Raw genomic sequence first — 15,040 nt, 5'->3', positions numbered from 1 at the left:
TAACCCAGATCTCTTGACCGGGGGAGAATGTTTGAATCATTCAGCATTCCGTCCATCAATTGTTGCAGTAAAAACATTCCAAGGCACTCAATGGAGCAGAATAGTTGTAATCAGAAAAACAAAGCTGTTTGTAAACCTCTTGAACGTGGTTCAAGAACCAGAACTGGATGTTCCTTTTTATATTATTATTATTGTTTTAACCAGCAGAAAGTAGATTTGTTTTGAAATCACCCACTGGCAATATATTGCAGATGTTGTGCATGGTTAGGCATTAAAGTACATGTCAGAAATGTGTAAAATGCTATGATATTCTGAGAGAGGAATGGTTAGTTGTTTTTTTAGGCTTTAAATATTCTTGTGAGTTTGTGGCATGTAAGGGAACACCAGCAAAGTAATAGAAATAGGCCAATGCAAAAGCAATATGGTAAAAGGACTTTTGGCAAAATAACAGCTATAGAAACAAGTTGGTGTAGGGATAATTCAAGTGGCCTTGCAAGCCTTTGACCATGGATCAAGCCTCACCGCCGGTCTCGTATATATATCTTTAATTATCATTATTTAAACTAACTAAAGTAGATGTCTTTGAAAATCACTGGCTTGGTCTTAGAAGTTTTTTCATGGTTATGCATGAAACAACATGTCAGTCCTCGCAGACATATGGTCGAATGCCAGAGTAATGTGTGTCACATACCACAGTTAATTTATACCCAAGCATCTTTGGAAGCACTTGTATACACACTGGCCTGTGACAGAAGGACATTTCAAGATTAATGAAGACAGATGGGATGGGGGGACCTGGGTATTATATTCTTTTAAATCCATCCAACCTCTGAGCCTTACCATCATTCAGAAGGGCCATGACAGTGTCCAGGCTTTCAAACTCCACATTGAAGAGGTTCTCCACGTAAAAACCACGTGCTTTGCTCCATCTGACAGGCAGCGAGTCACACAGTCGTGGGTTTAGGAGGTCTCTGACCTGGAACCAGAAACAATGAATTCAAAATGAAGGTCAACTATACGATGGTGGACAGATTTCCACATGTATTATAGAGATGCGATGCAAATTCCAAAGAAATGCCATGCTGACAAGGGAACCTACCTGCATCCTCAAGACAAGAGGGCCTATCTGCAGTTAAGCATGGGTGGATATAGTCCACATGCTTGCCCTGGGGAGCTGTTTAAACGTCCCATTAAAAACAGTGGTGGGACTAGCCATCATCAGCCATGGCATCTCAGAACATGACTTCACACTCATATAATATCCCTCTTGTAAAGGGAAACAAGCCCGCTTGTCAATCAAACCTGAGATACAGTCTCTGCTAAACATAAAAAATATAACTTTATGTATACAATGTAGGCATCTATATCTAAACCAAACATAAATATAATTCAACTTGATGTCTTTGAACGGAAAGCAGTACATGCTTCAGCCAGTTAGTGATTTTACATTTAAAGCATAATCCATGCATTTGAATTATTCTAAAAGATCCTTGAGGGTTAATGAGTTTATTGTAGAGCGCTGCCTTCAACTTTTAACCCACAACTTGGACTACTAATATTGTTGAACAGTGTGCTTTTTTCATAAACCTTTGTGTAACTCGCAGGTCACAAAACCCTATCTGGTAAATAGTTCAGTATGTTGTCATGTGCTTGCTACGTTTGGATTTGATTTTCTCAGCAGTGCTTGCGTGTGGTATGGAGACCCTTTGGGTGTACTTCAGATATGATCATTTAAGAGAGAGACACACGAGAATTCTGAGCATGAGTGCTGTGTGCGAGTAGAGTCACCACCTCGCTCCTGATCATTACGGACATTATTTCCTGGTCTGTACTTTCGTGTGTCAGCCTAAAGAGTGGCTAGAGAGAAGTGGCTTGATAGCTTGACTACCAGCGGTGCATGGGCCTGGTCGGGCACTCTTGGCTTGACTCCAGCAGTGGTCAGCAAGTGTGGTGGGGTGAGATGTTCAATAGGGCCCAATCATCAGATAGTTAATTGAATTCCCCAAAGTACAAGACCAGGAATCATAAGAGGGTGGACAATCGCTTCTCTGTACTATAATAACATTATTCTGGGCATCCTAGAGATTCGCGTGGACCTCTATGCACCAAGGCAACAAAATTGCAATTTCTAACCTGCAATTTTGAATTTATGGCAACCAATTGTCGAGGTAAATTATTAATACTTACAGTTAATTGTGTGAGTGGATACCACTAGTTTTCCAGGATTCCAACCATACCCCCAGCTCCTGTACCTGCTCATTGTAGATCTCAATGTACGATGCGCTGAGTGTGAAATCCACGGCACGGGACTGACTCTGCTCTAAGAGATACAGGAAGGACCTCTGCATCAGTCCTGCCAGGCTGCGGGGCATCAAATGATCCTCATACTGTGGAGAGTAGAGAGAGAAAATTGAAAAGGGGGAGGAGAGTAGACCTTGAAAGATTTGGTGCAGGGGGTAAAGGCAGAAGATGGGGAGAGCAAGACAAATCAAAAGGGGCATGGAGGGAGCTGTCCAAACGAAGAAGGCAAAAGATACAAGCTAAAATTGAGTGCAGGAGAGGCAATTAAAAGAGAGCACTAAGGACTGTTTGAAGATCTGGTGAACTTGAAATGATGTAAAAGGAGCGGCAGTAGCATATAGCCCCCACAGCCGGTGCTCCTATGTTTCCCCCGATACATCCATTCCCTACAGCTGTCCCATCCCAGACCCAGCCATAGTTCTCCAAACCCGCAGCCATCTATTTCCTGCATCTCCCCACTGTAATCCAGTCAGACATCATTCATTCATTCAATGCAGATCTCTCAGCCCACAGGAGCACATTTCATACAGTTCCCCAAAGTAATCCTTTCCCTATACCTCCCCAACAGTCATCCAGTCCCTACTGCTTCTAGAGAGCCATCCAATCCCTTCATCCTGCCCACACTTTCCTAGAGCTACCTCACTGCCATCCATTAACTACAACTCCACCCAGCCAGCAATCATACACCATTCACTACTAACTACACCTCCTCAAATGCCAGGGCCCCTATTCCATTTACTACAAATCCTCTATACAGTCAGCACACCAATGTCAAACTACATTCACTACAAACCACAACTCCTCAAGAAGCAGCACTCTACTCAAAGCAAGTTCTCCAAAGCCAGTGCTCATGCTCCACCCACTACAAACCACAACCCCATTGACAGACACACACTACTTCCTTTCAGGTCCTCACAGCCTGCACAGCTGCACCATTCTGTAGCTTTTCAGATCCAGCACTCTACACCATTAGTTGCAAATCACCCACACTAGTACTCCATTCACAGCTCCATGCTGCCACCAGCACCCCTGCCCCATCCCATGCAGCCTCGGTGTTGGGAAGATAGCCAGAGAGCAGGTTTAGACAAGCACTCGCTAATGCAGGCAGGTGTTCTATGTATCCCTCACATTGGGCTGTGCTTACCCTTGTCAGGGGGCCCATTAAGCTGTACGTTTTTCCTGATCCTGTTTGTCCAAAAGCGAACACGGTGCATGAATATCTGAAAGATAATGGAAGTTGGGGAGAGTTTAGTAATGGTAGACAAGAGGTGTCAATGACAGAGGGGAAAAGAACGGAAACAGAAAACGACGGCCAAGAGGGGAAAAGTCAACAGGACATTACAAGCACCAATCCTGGGGACCAGGGGAGCTATTGTATCTACTCAAAGCCAGTAGAGTTGAAAACGTGAGGAGAAGGCCAATACGAAATTAAAATCTTATGAAGGTGAGATACCATGTTGCATATGGCATGGACAAGATTGTTTCGCCCTTGGAATGCACAGTCACCTTCCACATAGGAAAGGTAGTCCAGCCTTGAAGGTGGGTGGATTGCCACTGCCCACGTAGACAAGGCAGTAAACTTGCTGATGGTGGAGACAGCTTGCTAACATGACAGGATATAACACTAATATGATGGAGAGGGCAGGCACTTCAGACATGGGAATGATGGGCACCAGGCACGAAAATGGAAGAGTCTTTATACATATTGGTTGCACAGTCACTACAGATGCTGGCAAGGAGAGGTACACATTTGGATCAGAAAGTAAAAGACGAGGGCAGCCTATAAAGGAACTGTAAGGGGTTCAGAGCAATGCAGATGGAACACGTCCATAAGAAAAGCTTGCCCCCAGGGGTACATCCATAAAACCCATGAATTTCAAGGACGATGCACACTGCCTCACGAAGATCAGCAAAGAAGCACGCGGAATAGTGATTTACACAGCAGTGTAGAACAGGAGCTTGGAGAATGCTGAGATGCAGGTTAGCGCACTAGTGTTTGAAGCACATTAGCTTAGACAACTTCTAGGTTGGCTGGAACTACTTCAGGCTGCCATTTGGCAGAGTCATTAATGTCAGAAATTATTTACTTGGGGTGAAAAGCTCATAAATACAAATAATGCTACAAAAAGGTTCCCAAGGAATTTAATGTGCATACAATATTTAAAATACATATTAATCAATAATACTGTATCTAATTATGCAAACAGCCATCTAATAGGGCGAGAGTACAAATACCTCAATTAAAGAGGACTTTACTACGTCCATCGTTGAGCTCAAGTCCCGAATGACCACGTGTCTCAGCAATTGCTGTACCAATGTTGCCCTCAAAGCACATATAAGACAAAGGAACAAGTAGGACCTGTTTTCGATCCACTACTTGTTGCAAGCTTTGCATTTTTTTTGCTTCTGTGCCCCATGTTGCATGTATTTGTATGAGCATTTCTTATTTATAGACACAGGGCTCATTTAGTATTAATTGCATGGCTCTATTACATAAAATGTGCTTTATGAGAGGTTGATAGTGCATCAATTGCTCATATATTATTAATCATCTTTGAAGAGAGACATCTTGGCTTTCCTTGGGGGCTACCGAGCGAGCTGCATGCTACAGACATCTTAGCTGAAGGCTACTGGCTGGCGCCGCTGGCCTTATCTTTGCTTTTCGCAACTCAGAGCTGTATAGCAGAGCCAAGCTACAACCTTCGCAAAGCACAGTGTGATCAAACTTTATTGTCCAGAAAAGGTAGGCGTGTTAGAGGCCACCTGGGAAACCTTTATGGACACTTTGGTGCTATGAAAGGTTTAGCTGGGGGCTAGAAAGGGAGGTGTTTTACTATAGGCTGCTTTTATTACTCAGAGCTTTGATTGAATGAAAAACATCTATGCTGTATTTAATATGTTGATATTATTTTTAATATACTAATAAATTACCTGTTCAATTACAACCATTGTGTTTATATTTGCAGTTAGCGCCATTCATATAACCACACTAAATTAGGGCATTAATTATTAATAAAGCATTTTCTAAATATATTGGGCCCAATTCACAAACTGTATTTTATAGTTTGTTTATGAGTACTAAATTAGTACTATAAAAAAGCTACCAAACACAATTCACAAACATACTTGCAGAGGCCTCTGCCACTCCTATATTTTCAGTGTGGAGTTCCCGCCACAAGTGTGGTGATCACAGTACACGTACACCTACGGTTTGGTAGGAAATGTGGGAGGACCCAGGGGGAATGGCGGGAAAAGGGGGAATACTTGCTCCTAAATGGGTGCTAATTAGGGATGGGCATACAAATTCGAACATTCACCCACAAAAACACAAAACATTAACCCAGAAAAGAGGAAGCTATTGCTGTAGACAAACTACACTTCTAAAGTTAATACAGCCAGAAACAGTAAATGTAATCCAGCTTAGCCTTGAAGTAACCCTAGCACCACATATGGCCACTCACTGGTAGTGCAACTCACTCCCATAGAAAATAATGAAGGCAGAGGCTTAATATAAAATACCATACTAAATAATATTAATTAAATTAAATTATTTTGAACTTTTCACACACACACACACACATATATATCTCAAAACAATACCATTTCAGGCTTAGAGTGTCACCCATCTTATGCAAAAAGGAAGCAAGGAACTCTGGGTAGTTTCCAAGTTTAGGTTTAGAGCAGCTTCTCTATGGAGCACCCCACAACCCCAGCGACACTCTGCATCTGGTCACCTCAAATGTACTTCACCTTATACTGGGTGCTCCCTTGTGTCTGGACAAGGCTATAACTCTCTGAAGAACTCATAATAACAGAGAAACACATGTCGGATTGCTTCTATTCATTCCAGGTTGGCTTGGATGGTATTGTACCAATCCAAAGCTGCAATACTGTGCCTGGTGTGGTGAAAGGCTTTTATCCTTTTTTAGCTCAGCATGGATGGTACACTTGGCTTGAAGAAAATAAATATGTCTATAAAGAAATCAGTTGTCTCTGTATTAAAACAATAATAAAATTAGGAATATCCCAAGAGTATATCTGAAATTAAAGTATATTGTGGAGGAGCAGTACAATAAGAGAGAACCACCCATGGGGGCCTCTTAGTATCTGTTCTGCCAATTGGAAGCAGTTGGCTCAACAGGACAAAGGAAAGCCATGTGGCTCCTGCTGACATTTCATTGCCCTTAATCAGGACATGCTGAAAATGACAATCATAATCCTGAAAACACAGCAAAGAGTAGAGGTACAGCCTGTAAATGACATCCTCAGCTGAAACATTTTTCATAATTCACAGGAAGGATGCAACTTTCACGATATACAAGTTTTGAAACCACTACAAAATATAGACAGACAGACAGACAGACAGACAGACAGACAGACAGACAGACAAGTAGATAGATAGATAGATAGATAGATAGATAGATAGATAGATAGATAGATAGATAGATAGATAGATAGATAGATAGATAGATAGATAGATAGATAGATAGATAGATAGATAGATAGATAGATAGATAGATAGATAGATAGATAGATAGATAGATAGATAGATAGATAGATTTAAGAGCTCTTATGTTGGAGCCCACCCAAGCTTTATAAAGCCTACTGCCGAGATGAGCAGGCCTGAGGATGAAGGATGCCACTATGGTGAGTAAGGGTCAAATGCCCCTAAAGTAAAGATGTCAGATGTCTTAAACTACCTCCATCAAGTTCCCTTCTGAATAACCTCATTGATCCCAGACCTACGATATCTGTGAGATGAAACTCAGCCACCAAGCCACTATTGTCTGCTCCCAGCATAGAACTCACCCAGACAGCGCCAGGTCAATCAGTCGCTTTACACCACTCTCTTCAAACAGCTCTTCCTGAGAGGTGGTGGGATCGAAGACTGCATCAAACCTGAAGACTTTCTCCTGACTGATATGGTTCACCTGGGAAAAAGGGGAACGTAGAATAGTGCAAATGTGTTACTCTGAGCAATCAATGCCCTACAATACCCACCAAGCACCAAACCCAAAAGTCATGTGTGAGATGCAGATTTAGTTGAGAAAATCTCAGAGTTCAGTGAAATCCAAATATGTCGTCCCCTGTGAAATACCACAAGTAAGGTTTTCCCAAGTACTGATTGATCCATGTCAGTCCCCTTTCACACTATTTTAGAGTCCACTGAGATCTGAGACGATCTCATCAACTTGAACAGATCTGATCATGTGAAGATTTTAATTGAAATGTGTCCTCTTCAGGAAGAAAAAGCACAAATAGCCAAGCTGTTTCTGAATGTTCTTGCTAACATTACCTACCTAAGGGTCATCCAAGATTTGCCTGGTAGCTTATGCACACGTATATGGCTCACTGCCAGTAGATCCTTCAAAGGTTCTGTATCTGAGTGCTGCAACCTTCCACACGTTGCTGGGCACCGTCAGAGTGTCAGCCAAACAAATCAATGCTCCTGCACACACAAATCTGTCATGTTGCAGGTCCCAGCACTGTCAGCGTGAGTGCATGTGTTTATGTGTAGAAGCACAGGGCCAGGAAAGAAGAAAGCAGCCCCAAAAGATGGAATGGACTATAGTGGCCATGTCTGAGTCAGGTGGCCAGAGTACTCCAGGAGCATCGGAGAACTAACTGTAGCCTGCAGCAGCCATGTCTTCTTGCTCATGCCATTGTTGCCCACAGGAAGAGTCCAGATCTGATGTTGAGATTCCATTGCATCTTGGCTCCCAGGGCGAGAAAGGTGAAGATGAGCTGGCTAGGGTAGAGATGTTAGGATCGTCTCACTCATTCTCCACAGCGCAGCTTAGACACCTGCTTGTGTTGATTGTAAGAATTAGTGATGTGACAATTATTAGAAACGTGTCTACACTAGGGACTAAATATGAGTCCACTCTTTTCTATATGTGCCTGCTCCATTACTCAGTGCTGGGGACACCCTGGTGGATTCGCTCTGAGATTTGCTTACCATTCATTTTCTTTTTGTCAATAAGCATTTCAGACTTCGATTGACGTGTACAAAGAACCTGGTGCTTACAGCTGGAAATGCTTCCGCTTGGCAGATGGTGACCTAAGCCAGACCAGACCTCGACACCACAGCTTTAGGTGCCAAAGGTAAGACAGCTCTGTGGCAGAGTAGGTAGAAGACAGCCAGGTGTTCAGCTGACAGATCAAGTCAGACAAGTTTTAAAATTTGATAGATTGTCAAGTCTGGTGGCAGCACCTTTGAATGCACGGGGATCAGCACCAGGCTGGTGAAGATCTCTGCATATGATGGACTATGTGTCATCTACAAATTCTTAATGAGGGCCTAAGTTAGGCATGTATGAGATTTGGAGGGACAAGCCCATGAGGTTTCCAGCGACACTTCCTGCGTCGCCAGCGTTACTAGATTTGCACCTGAATAATGATGTCACTTTAAAGTATTGCAAACAACTGATTAGGTGTCACAATATATTTTGTTCCCAGGTCCAAACAGTACTACCCAACAGACTGAAGCCTGCCATGATCTACAGCATAGAGACTGGGCCCATTTCAAGATCCGTTAATGAACGTCAGCAATCTAGCACGGTGGCAAGGCCCGTACGAGATGCTGCTCATAGCAAACACTTTTTTAAAGCAACATGGACAGACTGCCTGGATTACTGATGCAGACCCCAGACCTACTGGCCAAAGTGCTTCTGCCAGTTCAGTCAGTGATGTCCTTAGAATGCAGCCCCTCACCCTTCACCCAGCTACAGCCGGCATCCCCAGCTGCGTGAAGCCTCCCTGCTACCTGATACCTTGTTGCGTCTGGCTGGCCCACTTTACTGGAAGCCTGTTAATTCATATATTCGGAGGGGACGGGCAGTAAGCAAGAAGAAAACAAGTGAATTGGGCCTGCTGGTCAATACTGCTCAATATACGGAGGGAACACTTTCCTGCAAATCTTTAAACAGTATTTGAGCCTTTCTTTGTGTTGGGTGTGTGCCCACTTGCCCACAGCCTAAAATGGAGCAATGGCCATGATCCCCCACCTTTTTTTACTGGAAAGAACAATGTGAAGACTTACACGTGTATGCCCGCCCCCATAGACCCTTAACCTAGGTTATTTATTTTTTTAATGTTTTTTATGTTGCATGGAGGTTCCCGCTAACTCCCGCTGAACTGTGAAGACCTGCCAAACTTTTTTTTTTCATTTTGTGCCCAGGGTGGATCCATCAAGGGCTAGGATTGTGTCATCAGTAATGTGATCAGTGATGTCAGCAAGAATTTCACTTGAGAAGACTTTAGGAAATGGTTTCAACAGTACTCGTGTGGTGGCCTGTTGCAGCAATACAAATGACCCTCCTTCTCTCACCAAACGAGAATGGACCAATATTTTCCATCCGAGGAGAAGCTTCGTCTCAGGGCCAGAATCCCATTTTCCTCCCCTCTTTTAATTAGTTGCAAACGCATTTCTTCATATTCGGCAAGCAATTCAAGACAATTCCTGAGATCTTGAAATCATACATGTTTTTTTAAATAGTCTTTTCTCCTTCATTTTATGGTTTTCTCTAAGGCCAATTCCTTTCAGTGCAGAATAATTAGAGCTCATGCTGTATATAGTACAGCTTCTTTGAAAGGGATCCATAGAAAAGCGCTAGTTTTAACTCCATCCTAGGGGGTTTGGTTAGTTTATTTCACCAATAAATGGATAAGAAAAGATCAAAAAGAAAACAGTCACTTAAAAATAGAGGTCATTGTTCATAACAGAGATTTTATTTCCAGGAGAATGGATGTGAATCTAGACCCTAAGGGAAGTTACATCTCTGTTCCTATTTGTCTGTAACACAGATGATTCCTTTAATTTAATTGGAACACAAAAATTGGCCAATTATGTCAAACCATTGTGAGTCTGTCTTCTGCTCCATGTTTCACCAAATTTCTCTGCAATTTCCAAATATGAACTTTCGCACCTATCAAACTCCAGACAAAGTGCCTGTAGACAAAGATACTTGAAAAAGAGATGACATTGTGGCAAGACCATTTAGTTGCTTGAAATGGTCGTACCATCTTAGCCAGTGCCCCAGATCTAGTGGTAGTCACAGCTCAATCTCTTGAGATGAGGTTCTTGGAGTGTTGAGTACTCAACCGGTGGGGCAACATCTGTAATGGAATTTTCAATGCATATCAATTGTTTAGATCTTTTGCAGGCTCCTTTACCAATCACTTTCACCAAGGACAAGCCACATTTACCTGTACTGTTGCAGGTGGACAACATTTCCATGGTCCAATAAATAAACCATAAACCATCTGGCAGGTGCCAAGTCTAAACTACTGGTATGGTTGACAAAGGCAAGTTAGAGATTCTGTCTGCGTAAAAGAAATTGTTAGTGCAAAGTTTTTTTCTCGCATTCACTTGGTGGTATGTCGGCACTCCAGGTACCTTCATGACAGAAAACTCCATCCAGTACTTTTTCAAAAACTGATTAATCACTGGGGAACACTGCCAATAATTATTCGTCCTATGTGAGATCTCACAAATTCCCCTACTTTTACAGTGTCTTCTTGCCATAGACATATTCTTGCAATGTCGGTCACATTTATGCCATTTCTCCTTTTGTCTTGATTTCCACATGCCTGATTCAAATACTTAAATAAAGGCCTCTAATTTCCCTACTCTGGATTGTTCAGGCTTGCTGCTTCACTTTGTATGTCTCAGGCTTGGTTCCGATCTCTTATCTGAATGGTCATAGATATTCCTGTATTGCATCCATTTCACCTTTACCTCCTTTAAAATCACCATTGCAAGTCACAATCTAATCTATTGGCTAATCTATTGCTGATGGATTAAAAACTTTCTGGTATTCTTTGTCACCAATGGGTCTTCTACCTTCAGCGGCTAGCCTCATAAATTTTCCATTGCCCAGGATAGCATCAAAACTTACAAGAAAACTTGGCAAGCTTGGAGTTGGTTGGCATGTGGAAAGGAATCACTATTTAATTTTAGCAAATGTCCAATTAGTTCTGAACTTCCTTGCCTCTTTGGCATCTCAAGGCAAGTCTTTCCCAACTATTCATGGCTACACTGCGAGCCCTTGCTTTTTGAGGACAAACACATAGGGTTACATCCTTTAGTCTGTAAATTACTAATGGATATCAGACACCCCCCCCCCCCTCTAAACTTTGTTATTCCTCAAATAATTTTGCAGTTGTTCCAAACGCAGCTAACAATAGATCCCTATCATTGCAAACTAACCACACTAATCCCCTTAATTTCTTTTTGAAAGAGTCTCAAATGATGGGGATCCAAGTATTTCTACAATACATTATTCTCCTTCAGGGGTGTTAATTTCTGTTACCAGATGCACGAAGAATACCTGCAATAGTTGTCAGTATTTTTATTTTTCTTATAATTCAAAGTTGTGTGTATGTATTAAAGTCTACTGGTTTAAAAACACCTCTCTTCCTTTTTTAATCTTTCGAAAAACAATGCTTCTATATCTTCTCCTACTTTAGCCAGATGGGCTAAGGCTATATATTTTTGACTGAAAACATACAAAAACTTTTGGGACCTTTTATTGCAACATGGTGATTAACGCCTATTTGGTAGGGTTGAATGAGCTCTTTCCAAGCATAATATGAGCACGTGTCCTAGTAATAAAATGCCGATATTTCTATCTAGAATAGTGAAGAAAAGTCCAGATTTTATTAAAAAATCAGAGGCACATATTATCCCTCCCCTGTTATATATAATGATTTTTTGTTTCTCTCCTATTTCATTTTCTATACATATATTCTTGATTCTTTAATATTCAGCTGTTACAACTCTACGTTCTTCCTAAGGATTCATCTCAACAGGCTACATCACAATAGATCATGGTAGCTCAAACAGTGAAAAGACAGACTTTTTCCCTATTTGTGGCTACAAGTCTGGGACCAATTTTGATGTCACAGTAATACTGTAGGAAACATGGGGGTGGGGAGGCATTCTTTTGAAAGAGGAAGCCTCATGCACAGTTTGTGGCATGCTTCATCATCAGTAACTTCTCCCCACCCTGGCAAGATAACGCAACCAGGGCAAACTCAACCTCCTGGTGGACTCGAACAAAGGAGGTAGTTCTTGAATAAAGATCTACTGGACACATGGCGGGACTCAGATATACTAAAAATACCTTGTGGTTCCCCCGTAAATCACTTTTATTAATGGAGACCTCAGGTATATCCAAAAACAAGAATGAGATGGTATTTGAGGACAATGGCTCAAACGGTTTCCCTAAGCCAACATGTTTCTGCCCTAATGTTTAGCCTATACAGGCTAGGGGCATTCTTAAGGGCTAAGGATCCCTAATTAGATGGCCTAATAGCCAAATATACAGGACATTAAAACCAGAATACCCAGGTGAATCCTACCTGAGAATAGATATATTACACCATTGAAGGTAAAATTAAATAAACAAAAGTTAGAATACATAGGAATTCCCTATGCTAGCATGCAGAAACACCACATTCTCGGTGTCGGCACACAGGTGAAGAATGCCCCTGACCTGTATAGGGTAAACATTAGGTCAGAAACATGTTGTCTTTGGAAGACGGATTGAGCCAATGTCCTCACACACCATTTCATTCTTGTTTTTAGATATATCTGAGGTCCCCATTATTAAAGGTGAAATACCTGGGGACCACAAGGCATTTTTAGTTGATCTGGATCCTGCCATTTCTCCAGTCGATCTTTATGTAAGAAATCCCTCCTTCATTCGAGTCCACAAGAAGGCTGAATCAGGTCTGGTGGGATTGTCCTACAAAGGTAGGGAGAGGTTGCAAATGATGAAGCATGGCACAAATTGTGTGTGAGGCCTCCTCTTTCAAAAGAATGCCCCCTCACCCCCCACATATCCTGACAGTATTCCTGTGACGTCCAAATTGGGCCCGGACTTGTTGTCTCAATTAGGGAAACAGTCTGTCTTTTTACTGTTTGGGCACCCTACTCTATTGTGATGCAGTATTTTGACAAGGGAGGGTGTACGGTGGTCTTACCCCCCCCCCTCCATTAGTGTGTTAAGAGTTCATCTCAACAGGACCAATAGAGTAGCCAGAAAATTAAAATACCCCCACCTTGAACCAAACCACTGATGTCACCAAGTAAGTGAGCCAGACTCTCCATAGAAGAGCTCCTTTGCCTCTGATATCCCCCAAATCTACCTTTACATTCTGTCATCCATTCATTCTTTTGTCCATCATTCAGTCTTTAACCATTTCATCGATACATTTGCCACTCCAACCATCCATCCGTTCGCACATTCTTCATCTATGCATGCGTCTGTCCATCAAGGTATCCATCCATCCATCCATGCACACTCTCATATTTCCATTTACTCTGTCATCCTTTCATTCACCCATCTACTTATCCATTCACTTATCCTTTCACCCAATCATCCATCTATTCACTCATCCATCCGTTCTTCCTTTCACCCATCCTATCTTTCTTTCATCCTTCCTTACTTTCACCTTGACTTTTTTTAACCATCCATCTTTCACTCCCTTTTCTATTAATCCATCATTCTTATAGCATCAATTAGGAGCGTTTGTCTTCCCAGTTGCAGACAGAAGAGTCCCATAAAGAACCCCACCCCCACTATAGCTGTTAAAGCGGGGAGTTCGCAATGCCACTGAAGAAGGACACATAGGAAGCTCAAGCGTCCAGGCTTCTGAATATTCCCAAAAAGTGGTCTGGTGATACGAAAGAAGTTGTTCTATTGTTTTCGTTGGGTTTGCTCTGATGTTGTTCCATTTCATTTATGGGATTCAGTTTGTCTTCACATCAATAAACAAGGCCGTTACTTCTGGTTACCGCTATATGTAGACTAAGCTCATGGTGGATTTGTGGCTTTACTTCCCTTCAACTTGTAGTTTGTGATCCACTGTTTGCAAGACGCATAGGTTTTTGATTTGTGTCTGCTATAATAAAAGTAGCGAGTTCAGAAAGCATAATATTCGCCTCTGTGTCTTTACAAAAATCTGGACTTTCCTTTATTATTCGAACTACAGAAACCTTCATTGATGTCGGTGAAGATTTAGTCATTTAAGACAGGTATGCTAAAAAGATGCATTGCCCATGCTCAGAAAAAAGCACGCCACGCCCACTAGGTTTTACAGATCTGCATGCATGGAAAACTGAAATGACAGCTACTTCTCTACTCCCACTGTGTCATGTCCAATGAGAAAGGAAATCTCCTGCTACCATGCCCGTGCATTGATAACTTCTACAGCAGCAAAAGCAAGTTGAAATGTCCAGGAGCCAAGAGCTGCTGTTCTGGCACTCTTGTACTTGTGCAGTGACCAAAAACGACTCTTGAACATGTGCAGCTGGAGTGGAAGGTGTTGCCCTGCAAGGACTTCCAGCCTCTACTAAGGCCATTCCTAACGGTTCAGTGACTTAATATCGAGAGACAAAATATCGACTACACAAAATATTCACGCCAAAATATAGAAGGACAGAATTTCGACTCCCTATCTACAAACAGGTAAGTACTAAAATATTGATTCTAAAATATAGAATGTTAAAATATAGTTAGCTAAAATATCGAATTTTTTTAATGTATTAAAAATAATATAAAAGTAATTAAATATTAAAAACAATTAAATAAAACATACATAATATAATATAAAAAAGCTTAAAATGTAAACATAATAAAAGTAATGTAAAAAAAAATAGAGATTTTGTTGGATAGTGAGAGCGTACAAATTACTATTCCCACTCCAGTGAGTGCAACAGTAGGGAAAGCGT

The 15,040-nt window shown here is 41.7% G+C and overlaps 1 protein-coding gene across 2 annotated transcripts in view; it reads right to left on the bottom strand.

The window, feature by feature from the left end:
* KIF12 (kinesin family member 12) overlaps positions 1-15,040 on the bottom strand; it is a 417,773-nt gene that overhangs the window by 223,812 nt on the left and 178,921 nt on the right. For both annotated transcript variants that reach the window (XM_085649101.1, XM_085649102.1), the window contains exons 4-7: positions 7,111-7,232; positions 3,446-3,521; positions 2,253-2,387; positions 841-976 (exon numbers count right to left, since the gene is read on the bottom strand). In XM_085649101.1, coding sequence (XP_085505227.1) covers positions 841-976; positions 2,253-2,387; positions 3,446-3,521; positions 7,111-7,232 — 469 coding nt within the window. The remainder of the gene's footprint in view (positions 1-840; positions 977-2,252; positions 2,388-3,445; positions 3,522-7,110; positions 7,233-15,040) is intronic.

Source organism: Triturus cristatus, chromosome 3_2, assembly GCF_964204655.1.
Source record: "Triturus cristatus chromosome 3_2, aTriCri1.1, whole genome shotgun sequence".
Classification (NCBI taxonomy): Eukaryota; Metazoa; Chordata; class Amphibia; order Caudata; family Salamandridae; genus Triturus; species Triturus cristatus.
The sequence above is the reverse complement of the archived record's forward strand: the minus strand, read 5'-3'. Positions and strand labels throughout refer to the sequence as shown.